The 18,468-nt window shown below is 39.0% G+C and overlaps 1 protein-coding gene across 1 annotated transcript in view; it reads right to left on the bottom strand.

Moving 5' to 3' along the window:
• SHROOM4 (shroom family member 4) overlaps window positions 1–18,468 on the bottom strand; it is a 205,603-nt gene that overhangs the window by 14,277 nt on the left and 172,858 nt on the right. Inside the window, exon 6 of the mRNA XM_080652097.1 lies at window positions 774–1,589. Coding sequence (XP_080508223.1) covers window positions 774–1,589 — 816 coding nt within the window. The remainder of the gene's footprint in view (window positions 1–773; window positions 1,590–18,468) is intronic.

The following is an 18,468-nucleotide window of genomic DNA, read 5'->3' as shown; positions in this document are numbered from 1 at the left end:
CCAGAAGAGAGTGGGCTGAGCTCTCTGTGGGAGGCCTGGCAGAGCTAAAAGCCAAAGCTCTTTTGCTTTGGAGCAAAGAGGACAACCACACACTGTAGTGCATGCATATGAGCACTGGCACAGTGAAGGGAACAGACAGCGGCAGTCCAGCTGCCCAGGCAGCTCATCCTGTCAACTACACGTATTACTCGATGAAGAAAATGCAAAGAGAGGTGAAAGTGGAAGAGGAAAAGAATGTTCTTAGCTATTGTAAGGAATGATCAGGGCATAAAGCATGCAACCCCAGTAATACCTTTGATGTTGGGGTGTTAGGAAGAGTTTAGAAGCCCAGGTAGGTCATAGAACAAAGGCAAATCAGGTTTCAACCTGGCCTCTTGTTCTGAAAAGCAAGCATAAGACAAGGTAGAAGAGGGCAGGAGCCAGGTTTCTAGGAAAAGCCTTGTACAGGTAATAAGGGTTTAATGCTTTCTGTCTCAGGGGCTAGAAACTGATGCATACCTGAAAGACAAACTGAGAAATAATAAATATATTTTGATAGTGGTATTTAGGGATAAGAACATGAACAACTACAATTTGCTGAGCACCTACTATGTGATAGATTAACTTCATATTCATAACAACCGTGTGGAATAGGTATCATCATGCCTATTTTCCAGTGAGAAAACTGAGGCTGGGAACAGTCCAAGGTCATACAACTGGTACATGGTGGAGGTGGAATTCAAACGCATGCTGCCTGTCTCTTCGGGAACCTAATATCTCTCATAAGCACTTACTTGGAGGGATCAGTGGTCTCCTGCTCCGATGTCCTCCAAAGTCCACCAATGCCATAATAGCATGGGGGCTGAGCCTTCTCTGGCTGAGATCCCAAGTGGCCCCTTATTGGAGGCATGTAATCGCTGGAATGGAGAGTAAAAGTCTCTTGCTCTGCTGGGAGGCTTTGTGTACCCTGCCTTGAGACCTCCAGGTGACCAAAGCCCAGGGGTTGTGGCTGCTCCAGGACTTCCTCAGTATTGAGAGCACAGGAACCAGTGGTTTCTGAACTGAAATACTGGGGTGGCAACTCCTCCTCTTCTCCTCCCTCATCTTCCTCCTCGTCCTCTTCTACCCCCTCCTCCTCTCCCTCTTCCTCCTCCTCCTCCTCCTCTTCCTCTTGCTGCTGCTGTTGCTGCTTCTGCTGCTGTTGCTGCTGCTGGGCTGCACGGAAGAGCCTATACTTCTCCCAGTTGGGAGGAGGAGGACGAGGAGGAGGAAAGGCCTTCTTCCTGGTTCCCAAAGGATCTAGCTGGGTTTCATCAACTTTGGTAAAGAGCTCCCTCCTAGGCTGCCCCCAGGCGCGGGAGCTCTGGGGATCCAAGCTGATATGACTCTCTGAGAAGGCACGGCTGCGCAGTGGGTGGGGCATGGAGGCCATGGAGCTCTCCTCCTCATAAACTGAAGTTTCCTCTGTTTTTTTCGAGGAGTGCTTGAAATCTCCAAGGAGGTCAAGAGAAGAGATTGCTCGGTAGCTTGATAAGTCCAATGCTGGGTTCTCAAGGCAAGGATGGAAGGGGGTTGCCCATGAAAAGTCAGCCTTGGAATGAGCCATTTCCCTGCAAAAGAGCAGATGGGGATTGTGTAAAACAAGCAGGTTGCAGATGATCCCATATTTTCAAAAAATATGTTTTTATTGAGGTGTTTTTTTTTTAGAGAGCAAGGAAGGGAGAGGGATAGAGAGATGGAAACATCAATGAGAGAGAAACATTGATTGGCTGCCTCCTGCACATCTCCTACTGGGAATCGAACCAGGGACCTCTTGGTTCATGGGTTGATGCTCAACCACTAAGCCACACCAGTTAGGTTGATCCCATATTTTTGATGACATCATTTATGTAAAATTTAAAGTGGCCACAAGATAATGTAATCGATGTAGTAAATGTGATAATAATAATATATATTATTGATAGCTAACACTGTGTATGTACTAAATACCAAGCACTGTTTTAAGTGTTTTCCATGTCTTAACATATTTAATCCTCATAATAACTATAGGAAGTTGTTATTATTGTCCTGATTTTATAGCTGAGGAAACTGAGGCATGGGAAGGATAAGTAACTTGCTTGGGGCCATAAAGCTAGTAAGTGGCAGAGCTAGAGTTTGAACCTGAACAATATATCTCCAAAGACTGAATATACACACCATCTCAGTCTGTTTGTAGCACTCGGATTAAATGTACTATATCCTTAGGCTTATAAGTCTGGTTATATTGCTTCATCTGCTGCTCTTTTTTGTTTTGTTTTTAATTATGAAAAATTAAAATATTTACAAACATACAGAGATTGCTAACATAAATATTCATGTTCCCAACTACTGCTCAAAATAAAGACATCTTAATACTGTGCCATTCATTGATGCTTCATGAATTTATTTTTAAGAAATAAGAAAAGCCTGTCCCAGTTTTGCTCAGTGGATAGAGCATCAGCCCACAGACTGAAGGGTCAAGGGCATGTACCTTGGTTGCAGGCTCGATCCCTGGCCCCAGGCTGGGGCATGTGCAGGAGGCAACCAATCGATGGGTCACTCTCACATCGATGTTTCTCTCTCTCTGTCTCTCCCCCTCCCATCCACTCTTTCTAAAAGTCAATGGGAAAATATGGTGTAAATTAAAAAACAAAAAAGAAATAAGAAAAAATACCCTTGTTTTACTCCCCACTTCCATTAACCTATTGCCTCTCTAGATGCAAGTTATATCATGAATTTGACATGTATACTTTCTGTCCATGTTATTATACTTGTAAGAAAAAACATCAAGCATGACATTTGCAAATATCTGCTATTTTGGATTTAAAATATCTCCTTCCAATGCAATTCCAGTCAGAATTCTCAGTAGGAATTTTTAACAATAGAAATTTTTAATAGCTTGTAAACTAAAGCAGGATATAATATTAAAGAGTATTTGCTATAGAAGAAAATGGGGGGTGAGTAAGGGATTAAGCATATTATAAAGAACTTATAGTGAAAACAGTGTGTTACTGATTACAGGAACAGATTGGAAAGTCCAAAATCTACACTAATAAAAGCAAAAGATGCAAATTGACTATACCTTCGCTATGCCCACCAGCCAATCAGGAGTGAGTATGCAAATTAACCCAATAAAGATGGCAGGTTAATTTGCATACACAGGCGCAGAGGGGCTGGGGGTGGGGCGGGACACTTGCATCATCGCTATGGCGACAACACAGGTGTTCTGCACTGCCCCAGCCACTCAGGGCCTCTGGGCAGTGTGGGAAGGTGGGGCCGGAGCAGAAAGGCAGTGCTGGCAGCCAGAAAAAGGAAGGCCCATTCCTGCATGAATCTTCATGCATTGGGCTTCTAGTATCATATATAATTGACCTTCCATAACAAGGAGATAAAGATCATTTAATAAATCTTTCTTGAGATAACTGCAGAGCAGTATTATTTGGAGCTATACCATGTATTATATATCAAAATAAGTTCCAGATTCACGAATTAAGGGTGTATGTGCACAGAATTTTAATATATGTTATATGCCTATGTATGTACTATCAAAATTAAAAAGACTATTGTGAGGAGAAATGGGATTGCTCACATTAAAAGCAATAGAAAAAATATCCAAGGTAAATGAGTTCAGGTTTATTTAAATACTAGAGGCCCGGAGCACAAAATTCATGCATTGGGGGGAGGGGGCTCCCTCAGCCCAGCCTGTGCCCTCTTGCAGTCCAGGAGCCCTTGGGGGATGTCCAACTGATGGCTTAGGCCCGCTCCCTGCAGTCGGACAACCTTAGCGCTGCTGCAGAGGTGAGAGAGGCTCCCGCCATTGCCATTGCATTCGCCAGCCCTGAGCCCTGTGGGAGCAAACTGACCACCAGGGGGCAGCTCCTGCATTGAGCGTCTGCCCCCTGGTGGTCAATGCGTATCATAGCGACCGATCGTTCTGCTGTTTGGTCAATTTGCATATTTGCCTTTTATTATATAGGATGTATAAATATATAAAGTCAAACTTCTATATATATATATATAATAAAGAGTCACCAAAGTCATCTATTTAACTTTATAGTATAAAGGGTTAAGTCTGCTAAACCAAAAGATCTGGTTTTCTGCTATAGACTGTAAGCAATCAGCATCATTCTAAGTACTGCCCAGTGACAGGAAATTCCAGCAGTTCAATAAAATCATCAGACAGAATATCCTTCAATAGTCATAATGAAGACCAAGAATATTTCTTTAATAATATTCATAATGGTATGCAAGCTCAGGTAGAATGGAAAGCAAAATATCCTTCATTCCTCTCATCTCCAGTCCCCATCCTGTGGCTAGTTCATCACTCATATGAATCAGAAATTCATATCCACACATCACATTCCCTATTCTCTTCTCATTTAGGCCTTAGCCCACCAAGAGCTCCTTTATTTTTTTCTTCATGTTTTTATTACCTAGATCTCCTTTAGATTAAAAGAATCCCTTATGTGCACACTCTTCCACCTGGCATATTCCCCTCATGAAACAAACAAAAAAACCAAGGTGGTGAATGGAAAGTAAAAAGATGACAAATGCCATCTGGCAAAGAGGACTATCCTGAACACTTATCTAAAATGACTTATCCTTACTTTTCCTTTTTTTATTTTGTTCTTTCTCAGAGAATACATCACTACCTGATATTACTAGTATGTCACATATCTATTTTTACTTATTTATTTTGTGTGCCACCCTCTAATTATAATGTAAGTTCTACATTGACAGTGATCTTGTATGTCTCATTCATCTGATATCTAGTGCCTGGCACACAGTAGGCATTCAATAAATATTTGTTTAATACACGAATTAATGCCAAAATGAGGAAAAAACAAGGGCGATGATACTCATATATTAAAAAGTTGAATTCAAGGCAAAAATCAATTAACAAGGCAAAGAAGGGCACTATAATATTAATGATTAGAACACAGGATGAAGATCTAACTACTCCAAATCTTTGTGTACCAAATAATAGAGCATCAAAATTTCTAAAGCACACACAAAAAAAATAAATTTACTTCATTTAAATAAATTTTTTTATTTCTACAATAAAAAAGTGTCTAAAGCAAGTCAAGGGGATGTAAAGTACAGTATAGGGAATATTAGTCAATAATATTATAATAACTATGTATGGTGCCAGGAGGGTACTAGACTTTTCTGGGTGATCACTTTATAAGTGATATAAATTTCTAATCACTATGTTGTACATCTAAAACTAATATAATATTGTATGTCATCTATAGCTAAAAAATTAAAACATTTCTAAAACAAAATCTATAGGAAATACAAAGGTAGAGAAAAGAAGAAACAAAATATGACACTCCTTCAGCTGATGACAGATTTGACAATAAAAAACTAAGATAATGGAAAAATCTAAATTTATTCATACACTAAAAACAGACTATTTTAAGGGCTCATTGAACATTTTTTAAATTGACAATATATTAAGCTAAAAAGTGGAAGTAGTACAGAGTACAGTATCTAATCACAATACAGCAACACTCAAAATCTGTAATAATAAAAGTGTAATATGCTAATTAGACTGGACAGCTGAATGACCTTCCAGATGTCATTCTGGAAGACCTGGATGAAGTCACCATGGCGGGGGCTGAGGCAGAGTGGTTAGAGGTGATCAGGCAGGCAGGCAAGTGGTTAGGGGCATCAGACAGGCAGGCAGTGGCGGTTAGGGGCAATCAGGCAGGCAAGAGAGTGGTTAGGGGCAACCAGGCAGGCAGGCAGAGTGGTTAGGAGCATCAGACAAGCAGGCAGTGGCGGTTAGGGGCAACCAGGCAGGCAGGCAGAGTGGTTAGGGGCGATCAGGCAGCAGGCAGATGAGTGATCCCTGATTGCGAGAGGGATGTCAAACTGCCAGTTTAAGCCCGATCTCACAGGGGTCCTGGATTTCGAGAGGGTGCAGGCCAGGCTGAGGGACTCCCCCCCCGCCCCCCCCCCCCCCATGAACGAATTTCATGCACCAGGTCTCTAGTTAATAACAAAAATGAAAAATAAAAGGGAAAACATTCTCCAGGCTAGTAAAAGAGGAGATCTAATCTGAAACTATACAATATGTAGAAAATAACAACAATGAAAATATTAGAAGCTAGAGAATATAGTTGATTAAAACAGTGGTAAAAGGAAAAATTGTAGCCTTAAATACTTATAGCAATACATAAGAATAAATTAAAATAAATGAATTAAGCATTCAACAAAAGAAGTTAAGAAAACCACAAAAATAGACCTAAGGGAAGCAGAAAGAAAACTAATGGTACCAATCAATACACTAGAAAATAAATGATAGTACAAATAATTAAAGCTAAAAGCTAATTCTTTAAAAGAAAATTAAAATAAGACAGATAAGCCACTTGCAAATCTAATTTTAAAACCCAAGTGCACAAAATGAGAAGAATGAGAATATCTAAACCCACCAGTTACCATAGAAGAACATTGATAAATTTGACCAAAAATAAAAAGCACACTCACATGGTCTTGTGTTAATTCTAACCTTCAAGAAACAGACAACCCCAATGCTATTTATTTTTCTAGACTCTGGAATCTATAGAATAGAGGGATAAGAAAAGAATCTTGCACAGTGTCAATACCAGAACCCCAAAACTAGAAGATACATAAAGGAAAACTAGAGACCATTTTCATATAAGAATACTAATGTATATTTTTGCATTTAAAAACACAAATATTAGGACATCAGTACATATAAGGAATTTATTAATCAACTACCAGCATATACTAAAGGCACATTCTTAAAAAATTCTTTCTGAGAAGGGTGCATGATCCAAAAAGCTGGAAACCACTAGTTTGGAACAGCCATTCTTAAACAAAGTGGCTCCTAATGAGAATTACTTGGAGAAGTTGTTTAAAATACAAATTTATGAGCCTCAGTCCCCGAAATGGGAACTTAGTACCTCTGGTGGGGGTTCAGAAATCCGTATTTTTAACAACTGGCCCAAGGGATTCTAATACAAGTGGCTCAGGGACCATATTATATAGAAAGAAAGGGCCAGGATGAAAAAGGATGTATGAGTGTTGTGGTTTAGAGGTGGTTTGAGGGCAGATTTATTTGTTCCAATTAGATTGGTTTCCAGTCTATACAGCCTGTCTTCCACCCCTCACACACACATTCCCACCTTCTATCCCTGTCTTTCTCCCCCTTCCCCATCTTTATCTCCAATCTTGATCTGATAAAATTCATGCAGTGACAACATCTCCAAAGGCCTCATTTGGGCCAATGTCCTGCAGTTGCTGTGAGGATAACCCAGGTTAGTGATAGTAATCAAATTTACCACTCTCTTCTCTTACTAGCCAGGGTACAAGAAAAGCAATAGAGCAGAGCGGAAAGAACACATTGTCAGAAAGGCTTGAATCTAAATTCCAGGAAAATTTTGAAATCTGGCTCTATAACCCTAAAGCTGTACAAGCTTGATTAAAGTATTTAATTTACCTCCGTTTTAGTAAAATATCTATCTTACAAAGCTGTTGTGAGGGAGGATAAACTATATAAAAAGGACCTAGCAACAGAGAACAGACTGATGGCTGTCAGAGGGTAAGGGGGTTGGGAGGCTGGGTGAAAAGGTGAAGGGATTAAGCAAAAAAAAAAAAAAAAAAAAGTCTCATGGACACAAACAACCTCATAGTGATTACTAAAGGGAAAGAACATTGGGGGAGAAAGAAGAGGGTATAGGGGGTATAAATGGTGATGAAAGGAGACTTGACTTTGTGTGGTAAACACACAATACAGCATACAGATGATGTATTATAGAATTGTACATCTAAAACCTATATGATTTTATTAACCAACTAGAGGCCCGGTGCATGAAATTCGTGCATGGGGTGGGGGTCCCTTAGCCCAGCCTGCACCCTCTCCAATCCAGGACCCCTCAGAGGATGTCTGACTGCCGGTTTAGGCCCTCTTGCAATCCAGGACCGCTGGCTCCTAACCGCTCACTTGCCTGCCGGCCTGATTGCCCCCTAACTACTCCCCTGCCAGCCTGATTGCCCCTAACTGCCCTCTCCTGCCAGCCTGATAGCCCCTAACTGCCCTCTCCTGAAAGCCTGATGGCCCCTAACCACTTCTGCCTCGGCCCCTGCCACCGTGGCTTTGTCTGGAAGGATGTCTGGTCTAATTAGCACATTACCCTTTTATTAGTATAGATGTCACCCTCAATAAATTCAATTTTAAAAATAAAATAAAAAGGACCTAGCAATGATGCTGGGTACATGAAAGGTGATTAATAAGTTTAAGGACTATGTTTATTGTTAGAGTGAAGTCCCTTACTCAGGGTACTGCATATGGTTGTATAAGTTGTTCAGTGTACAACCTTCAGTGCTGTATGCTTTAGCTTTGTTCCTTGTTCCCATCAAGGGAGCTGGACTGTACCCCCCTATGGTTAATGTTCAGACCTGTTTAATAACCAAGAGATCAGAAAACCTTGGGTCTCATCTCAGCCACATGGCTGCCTAGCCAGGAAGCCCTAGCTAACTAAGGATTTTAACCCTGGTCTCATTTACTCACTCATCCCATCTATTAAAAAGGAAAGATAATAAAAGACAAGCTTAAGAACAGAGATAAGATCAAAAGGACTACGTATTCTAAGTTGTCTTGTTTGGGTAGTAATCACTGTCAGTCTTACAGAATTTACCCCTGGGTAGCCAACTCCAGAATCAGCTAGAAGAAAAGAGCATGCCTTCTAGGAACATTTGGTGCACTGATTCATGGTACTCTGGCCCTATCTGGAGGCAACGGGCTCTAGCAAGGCAATCTGGAAGTTACTATTCTCCACATCAATTCTGATTTTAAAAGCACTGCCCTCCCATTTACACAACTTATTTAGGGCCAGCCTGAGCCTTGCAGAGTCACTTACATCAGTGGAACAGAGCACACAGGACTTCAGAAAGGGGAAGAACGGCCTTCAATATGATCACCTGAGCCAATGTGTATACAAGTCATTGCAAGCTCTCATTGAATATTACACTGTGCAAGGAGCAAAACCAACATAGCCCTTGCCTTCCTGGCACTAATAGCTGAAGCAAACTGGTGAACAGAAGGCTTCTATGGAAGTGTGTCAGGCTCAAGCTGATGATATTTGCCTCCAGAGGTACTATTTTCAAAGGGCTCAAGGCTCCTATGAAATCTACAACTCCATTTTGGAACCAAGTGGAGGATTCTTCCCTGAAGTGGAGGACAAGGAGCTTTATTAAGGGAAAATAACTATAGTTTCTTACTTCTTACTATGTGTTAGGCACTATTGTAGGCACTTCCATGTATACATTTCTATTTAATCTTCACAGCAACCCCTTGCAATAGGTTTCATTATTGCCAGTTTGTAGAAGAGGATCCTGAAGCTTAGAAAGGATATATCATTTTCTCACTAATAAGAAGCAGTAGTGCCCAGACTGACACTTGCCTTATTTTCCTCCATGGGGCAAAAAAGGGCTCAGTATGAGAAAGGGCTTTGTTGACACCGGCAAGGAGACTACATCGCAAAAACAAAAGTAAATTGCCTGCCAAGTCCTGGGCTGTTCTCTTTTCCTCTTGGCACAGGTTACCTATCTTCTGATGAATAGATTTTCCCCTTTTGTTAATTTTTTTTTTTTTTGCCTAATAGTAATTGAACATGAAAATCAATATTTGCAAATACTGAAAAAGCTCCTCCTTATGCTTTTTTGAAGTTTCTTGTTTGGAAATGTTCTTTTTAAATTCCCCACAATAGCTGGGCATTCCAGGATCTCAGCAGTAAGAGTGCACAGGTCCAGCCCCTCTCCCCTTTCCCTTTCCTCAGCAGCCAAAAGATAAGACTGCTCCAAGAGAAACAGCCACTCCTGGGTTATTGCTGAAGGAAATATTTGCAAGATCCAGGAAGTGGGACACAAGGAGGCTGTATGGGGAGGGGGCAAGGGCTCAGAGTTTGTTTTTACCACCCTTCTTTGCCAATAGCTTCACAGAACTTCAAGTAAGGAACAATTAGCCTGGCCAAAAAAAAAAAAAAAAAAAAAAAAAAGTAGCAGGAATCCCCTTGAGGCTCCAATAGCACCTAGGAGGCTGATGCAGTGTCCTCTGAAGAGAGCAGATAAGACCTTGTTTTATATGTGCTGTCCTGGGAGAAGCTTAGCTTCCTCTCCCCAATGACCTCAACTTGGAATTTCCAAGGAAGTCTTCCCATTAGACCCTGGATGCTACGTAGTGTCATACCCATGGTGATAAGGGATGATAATAACAATTCTTGTTTACTGCAATTTTGTCATATGAAAGGTGCAGGGCTGCACATTTGACAGACTTGACCTCATTCAACCTTTAAGACAATCTTCTGATCTGGTTATTCTCTTTCTCATGTAAGAAATGAGGCTCAGAAAGGTTAAATAACTGAGGGAAAACAAAGAGAGTAAGTGGCCAGAAGTTACAACTAAGGTCCATCAGACTCCAATGCCCATGCTTTGGCCAGCACGAATGCTGCCTCTCCAGTGTTCTCATAACCTTCTTAAGATATTTAATAGTAGACATTTTAGGAGAACATAACACATTGCCAAGGGGCCAAGAAGGTTTGATATCCACAAGAACAATTTAGCTGAGTATCAGGCTGGCCATGATTATTAAACCTCTTTTCTCTAATATCCAATGGTTCTGAAACTTAAATATGCAATAGAATCACCTGGAGGGCTTATTAAAACACAGGTTGCTGGGTCCAACCCCCATATTTTTTATTAAGTAAGTCTGGGATGAAGTGGAGAATTTTTATTTCTAATCATTTCCCAGGTGATGATGGAATTGTGGGTCCGGGATCACACTTTGAGATCCACTGCTGTAATCAGTCATTATCTATCAGGTTGCCAACTCACCAGGGTATCTTAAGAGGTATAAAGTCATTTTAAAACATGGGCCAAGTGGGATAAAGATTTACAAAATAAAATATTGTGAATACTGAAGTTCCAAAAAACTCTGGGAATCCTGATACTATTTAAAGAAATTTGGTGCCCCACCATGGTTAAACAATAGACAGGTCTGGTCGGGGGTGGGGGGGGGTGGGGAGAGCAAGTTTTACAAGTTTTGTCTGTTTGAATCCTCCTGTATACAAAGCATTAATGTACTGAATTTCAAAGACCAAGAATACAATGAAATGGACTTAATACGAACATTATAAAGAACATGATTCTATCTCAGATGGTTTATAAGGCCTCCTGGGTATTATGAATTATGAATGACAATTTATTATTATAGAGTAGTGCTTTGGAAGGCATATGTTAAGCATTTGAGGTTTTAATGTTTTTGGAGTAACCCTAAAGATCCATGAAATGTAGTAATTGCTCAACGTGCAAAGGGTATGAATTTGACTTTGCAAAGCATCACATACTGGTTTGTAGGGCAAGTCACCCAGCAAAGGAGGAAGCCTAGTCAACTGCCTGGCAGTCCCATCTCAACATGGCTTGATGAATCTCTATTTGCTGTCAAAGTAGATTTGTGAAGTAACCATGGTAGAGAGAAAATGTGCTTCTTTGTTAATAATGACACTGAAATGCAAACTATTATTGCTGGCGATGGAAGTGAAGAGCAATGGAAAGGTCTTAAGAAAGTTTCTGAGCCAGATAATGTTTATTGGTGGTGGTAGTGGTGAGTGGGTTCTATGTTGTAGTGGTGATGACAAATTTGGAGATTCACTCACAAAGATCTGATGATATACCCCCTTAGAAATGTCAAGGTTTTCACAGATTTAGATAAGCAAAAGTACTGGCTGATGGAGAATTCTAGCAAACCAAATTCTAGCGAACAGTGAGATCAAGCATGTCTAGTAAGTAACACTGTTATTGGTATGGGGATTTTTCCGAAGTCCTTGATGTTGAACTTCCCAGGACTAAATCAAATCATTGTGGGTTGCCTCTTCCTCCGATTTTCTTTTTTTTTATTATAAATTCCAGCTAACTTGACATGTATCCAGAGAACACCATGTGCATTCAACTCCAGCTATTTACATTTTACTAGATGCCTTTCTAATTTTCTTTGTGTAAGGCTACTATCAGATTCAACATGTGATTTAGGATTTAGCCTTTTTTGGTTAATGAGATTACAAATACCCATTTCTGTGCATGACCCAATATTTGTATACCTGCCACTGTTAATGACTATTTTCTAGTCCACCATGATGATATATTAAATAGGTAAATCTTTTCATGATTATAAATAGCACTACTGTAATACATTTATTATAATTTATTATAATCTTTAAGCAAATTACTTTTCCTTTTTGTATTACTTCCTTGGGGGCATGCTAGGTCAAAGAGTATGAGCAGTTTTGTAACCCTTGTCACATATTTCTAGATTGCCCTCTAGGAAACTTAACCAATCTATACTACTCCCAGAAACATATACTGTTTCCTCACATCTTGCCAATAAAGGGTTTTGTAATTTCTATTTATCATTTATTAATTTCTATTTATTAATTGTTTTTAATTTAATAAGCAGGTTGTAATACCTTGAAGCTGTTTTTATTTGCTTTTCTTTAAATGCTTGAGAGGTTGTACTTTTCCATGCAGTGATTTTACTGCCTTCATTTCCTCATGTGTAAATTGCCTATTCATTTTCCTCACCCTTTTATGAAGCTGAATCTACAAGCTGACCTTCAATATCTGCATCCATTCTTTATATTTTTTGGACAGTCAACTGTTATCAGTAATACTGACCCCAGACAATTTCCTCATTCTGTTGTTTAGCTTTTTATTACATTTTTGTACAAAGTTTCCCCCCTAACTTTTATATATTTGAAACCATCCATCTTGTCTCTGACATTATCCTCCATTTAAAACAGACACCAATTTACCTTCCATTCATAACTGAAATAAATATGCTATTCTACTTGTCTGATTTCTAGAATTTATTACAGAGTATTGTATGAAATATTGACCTAATTATTCTCTAAACTGATAACAAGGATTCTCAACATTTTTTTTAAAGAAAGAGTGATTGCTTTCTCTAGTTAAGGGTTGCTTCCATTGTGCTCTATATTCTTGGAATAGCTTGAATCTGTTCCTAGAATCTCTCTTTTTTAAAATTTCATTGACTTTTTTTTTCAACCCTCTATCATATGGTTTTGATAATTGTCACTTTATGACCGGCTTTAAAATCTGATAGGGTAAATCTACTATCATTACCTTTTTAAATAAATGTATTATTTGGTATGCTTGCCCACTTATTCTTCCAGATAAATTTCACGATTAATTTAACAAGTTCTATAAAGTATCCCAGAGTGACTCTAATCGGTAGTTTACTACATCTATATATGTATTCACTTAGGGAGTATTGCAATCATTATTATAGTTTTTCCAAAATGAAGCAGAGTATAGTTATGCATTTATTCATGTCTTTATTTCTCCCATTAAAGTTTTATAATTTTCCTTAAATAAGTTCTGTGTTCCCAGGTATTAATTTAATACCAAAGTATTTAAATTCAGTTTGTCATGCCTTTGACAAATCCTTCCATACCTCCAAAGGTTGCATTGTTCTTAGGTGGCAAAGTCTTCCTAAAAAATTTACTCTTCCTATGAAATGAAATTCAACTCTGAATTATTCATTTTCTTTCATTCAATCAGCACATAGGAAATGTGTACTGGATATTCCACACTCTGCTCATGATGTGGTATGACAAAGGGAAGGAAGAAAGTCAGATCTAGGCTAAGAATTAAAAAACTTGGGTAATAGTTTTGTCATGTACTTGCTATATAATCTCAGAAGTAATGGGTTCTGGGGTCAGATGCCTGTTTGACCTTGGGCAAGTGACTTTATCTGTAAGTTTCCTCATTTTTAAAGTGGGTCAATAAATGGTAACTATCTCACAGGGTAATGATAAATAATAATGAAATAGTTTCTGTGAAATGCTTAGAGTAGTGCCTGACACTTAATAAATGTTAACTATTATATTTTTGTTACTGTTTTTAATAGTATAATACTTTTCCTGAGTTTCAGCTCCCTTCCATTCTCAGTCAAATGGGAACAATAATGCTTAACCACACAAGCACATGGATTGTTGTGAGGATTAACTGTGGCCATGTTCATAAGAACACCCTACATATTCTAAAGGTTTGTTCAAAATGGAAAGGATCACAGGAGGCAATCATAGGTACAGAAACAAAAATAGATAATCCATAAAATACTTTCTTTTGGGTTTTAAATACATCACACGTATGTGGCTATTTCTCCCAGCAGATCTACTCACTAATTTTTTCCCTCCTGCTAATTTTAAAATGCGTTTGAATTCTCTGCACACAAAACAAATAACAGTGGAGGGAGACAACCAAGAATGTAACTACATGGAATTAAAATTTGTTGTAGGCTTCCAGGAAAAGAGGGTGGCTTAAGAATATACATTTAATTTTCCCACCTACACCCATCCTTCCTGTTGTGACAGAAATGACATAAGAAATGTTAAAATGTGTATATTTTGTGTGAAGGAGTAGAAACTCCATCAGGATTTCACCTCTTAAATGTCATCTCTGCCCTTGAACTTTCCTAGGCCTTCTCATCTTCCCTCAGTTTATAAACTGTGAATCTGCCTCCTCCATCTTCAGTATCAATACTCCTTCCCTTTCCACTGACCTCTCCTTTCTATCCTTAAACTAAAACCAGTTTCCCAATCCTGACCAAACCTTCATTTAAACCAATGGTTCTCATAGTTAGCTTTTCAAATCCCAATTGCCTGGAAGGCTTGTTAAAACACAAATCACAGGGCGATATCCCAGTTTCTGATTAGAAAGAGGTGTGAAAATTTGCATTTCCAACCAGTTTTTAGGTGACACTTAGGTTGCTGGTCTTAGGGCCACATTTTGAGAACCACCACCTTAAACCATATTGCCCCCTCATCTATCATCCAATTTACTCCTACCTACCCCTAGCTAACTCCTTTATAAAAACACTAGAGGTCCAGTGCATGAAATTTGTGCACAGGTAGGGTCCCTAGGCCTGGCTAGTGTTCAGGGCTGATCAGGGCCTTCCAGCTGCTGGCTGGAGCCTTCCTTCATTCTGCACTGCCCCCTGGTGGTCAGCGCATGTCATAGCGAGCGATCAAATACCTGGTCTCCCAGTCAAACTCTTGAGGGGACACTTTGCATCTTAGCCTTTTATATACATAGATTTTTAATGTTTAAGTGTTTTTTGAAACATTCTTCTTTTAAAGTATTTTTCAAATCGCACAGTAACACTAACACACAATCAATGTATTAAAATTAATGAAAAGAAACAGAAACCCTTCTACATTGCTGGAGGAAATGTAAAATGGTATGGCTGCATTGGAAAACAGTTAGGCAGTTCCTCAAAAAGTCAACAGAATTGCCATATGGTTCAGAAATTCCACTCCTAAGTATATTCCCAAGAGAACTGAAAACATATGTCCACAGAAATTTGTATATCAATGGTTACAGCAGCATTATTCACAACAGCTAAAAAGTAGAAAGAGCCCAAATGTCTACTAATGGATGAATAGATAAATAAAATGTGGTATATCCATTCAGTAGACTATTACTTGGCAAGAAGGAATGAAATACTGATACATGCTACAACATGATGAACTGCTAAAGCATGATAACTGAAAGAAGCCAGACCCAAAAGCCCACATATTGTATGATTCCATTTACATGAAATGTCCAGTATAAATTCATAGACAGAAAATAGATTAGTGATTGCTTGAAACTGAAGGTGGGAATAAGGAATAACTGCAAATGGGCACAAGGGATCTTTTTAAATTGGATTGTGTTGATGACTGCACCACATTGTAAATTTACTAAAACTTATTGAATCATACACTTAAAACAGATGAATTTATGATACGTAAAGCTGTGTGCACTTCTCTTCCATGCATTTCCCTTACAGACTATCATGTCATCCATTTCCTAAGTTTGCTAATTTGAAGGTCACTTGTGATTCCAAACTGTCAAAGCCAGTAGCAGTGCTCTCCTTATCCTCGGTGATGGTGCTCTGGCATACTTCTCCTTCTACCACTCCAGCTGCTTGCCCATTCAGTATTGTTTGCTGGTTCTTCTTTCTCATCCTACCCCCTGCTGGGTGATCCACAAGCATCCTTCAAAGAATCCATTTGTCTCCATCTCTAACTTCAAATTCAACATATGCCAATTCAAACTTATCATCTCCACCAAACCACCTCCCCTTCTCATCTACCCCAGCTATGTTAATAACTTTCTCCAAGTCACCAGGCTTTGGAGTTATTTTTTACTTATCTCCTTTCTTTCCCAAATTCCAATCACCAAGTTTGCTCTACTTTTCTCTGAAAAGGTGTCACATATTTGTGAGCAAATACTCTGAACTGAACACATGAGATGAAATGCAAATATCAAATAAACACATGAAAAATTTTCAAACTAAAATAATCAAAGTAAGCAAATTAAAATTATAATAGGTATCATTTACACCTATTGCATTAGAAAAAGAAAATTTTCCATCCAGCTGGCGTGGCTCAGTGCTTGAGTGTGGACCTATGAATCTGGAGATCCCAGTTCGATTCTGGTCAGGGCATCTGACCGGGTTGCAGGCTCCAACCCCAGTGTGGGGCATGTAGGAGACAGCCGATCAATTATTCTCTCTCATCATTGATGTTTCTATCTCTCTCTCCCTCTCCCTTATTCTCTGAAATCAATAAAAATATATCTTATAAAAGAAAATTTTCCATTATGGCAAGATTTTGGGCGACTGGTATACCTGTAAATTGCTAACAGCAGTGTAAACCACCTCCTAGCAAAGCAGTTTGGTGAAATCTATCAAAAACAATAAGAATGTTCATATTCCTTCAACTAGTAATCCCAACTCTGGATAATTGTTTTTAATGAAATAATTCAAAATGAGAAAAAGGTTATAGCTACAGAAATTTTTCTGCAGCATTACTTTATAATAGCAAGAAATTGGGAAAAATCTAATTATCCAACAATTTGAGAATGATTAAGGCAATTAGAGCACATTAATCTAGTGAAATATTATGCAGCCATTAAAATTTATAACATTTGAAGAAACCTGTACAGCAAAATGAAAAATTGTTCGCTTAGTGGGGAAAAACAAAGCGGGACACACAAAATCACATCTACATAGTTATTTAATCATGCCAAAAAAATCTCTATATCTATATATAAAAGATGGCATAAAAATGAAAACAATTAGGGTGTTAAGGTGGTAGCACTAAAGCTACTTTTTCTTCTGGTTTTAATTTTCTATAACATTGTTTTTCACAATAAACCGACATTTTCTCCTAAATATCACACACATTTATCTATTCCTTCTACATCACCCCTCCTTCCCAATCCAGGGCCACACTCTTTCATGCCTGGATCACTGCCCATAATTGGTCTCTCTTCAACCCATCTAGGCTGTAAATGCTGCCAAGTTTTCTAAAGTGCTAGCTACATTTACCATGTCACTTACCTGATCTGTAACCTTCAATTGTTTGTGATCCTATCTAGTTTTTAAGGCCTACCTATCCTTGTCCAATACTTTGCTATTTGCCCTTTTTTTCTGTACTTTTACTGCTGCTGCTCTTCTTCCCTTTCCTCTTCCTACACCTCATTATCACATCCAACATTTAATCGGGGTTTATGGTGCCAAGCTGTGTTCTAAATGCTTTACATATATTAACTCATGTATTAATCCTCACAATAATCACATGAGGTAGGTACTTTTACCCCATATTAGAAATAAGGAAACTGATGGGGCAGGAAGGGAGGAGAGAGGAAAGAGGAGAGAGGAGAGAGGAGAGAGGAGAGAGGAGAGAGGAGAGAGGAGAGAGGAGAGAGGAGAGAGAGAGAGAGAGACTTCCTAAGCCACCCTAACACAGCTAGAGAATGGAAGACACTGAATTTGAACCCAGGCCAATTGACTCCAAGGACAGAACCCTTAACCAACAGGGCTTATTCCTTCCACACACCCTGCTTAGTCTCTCTTCTGATCCTTTCCTCCTGTAGGTCCCAACCTTCAGTGTTCTTATTGTCCAATAAACTCAAGGCACAATAATATTTATCATGTGTTGTCCCCTTACAGTGTCCCAGGCGTTTCTTTTTTTAAATTTCTTTATTGATTAAGGTATTACATATATGACCTTATCTTGTTTAAATGTGTGTCTGACATTTCATCTTATAGCAACTCGCCTGAGTAAGCAACACTTAGCTTATCCCTTTAGTACCTGTGAGACATTCAGTAAATTACTCAGTACCAATATGTCTGAACCTCAGATTTTTTTCTGAGTCAATGTTCTCAAAGTGTGATCCCAAGACCAGCTGCATCAGCATCACCTGGGGAGCTTGTTAGAAATGCACGTTTTGAGCCCCACTGCACACCTACTGAATCACACTCGCTGGAGGTGAGATTTGCCTATCTCTATTTTAACAAGCCTTTCAGGTGTTTCTAATGCATACTCAAGTTCGAGAACCATCACCCTAGCTAAAATAATTACCTACCTGACAGAGTTT

The sequence above is a fragment of the Plecotus auritus genome, assembly GCF_963455305.1.
Source record: "Plecotus auritus genome assembly, chromosome: X".
Taxonomy (NCBI): Eukaryota; Metazoa; Chordata; class Mammalia; order Chiroptera; family Vespertilionidae; genus Plecotus; species Plecotus auritus.
This window is presented reverse-complemented; position numbering and strand designations above follow the sequence as displayed.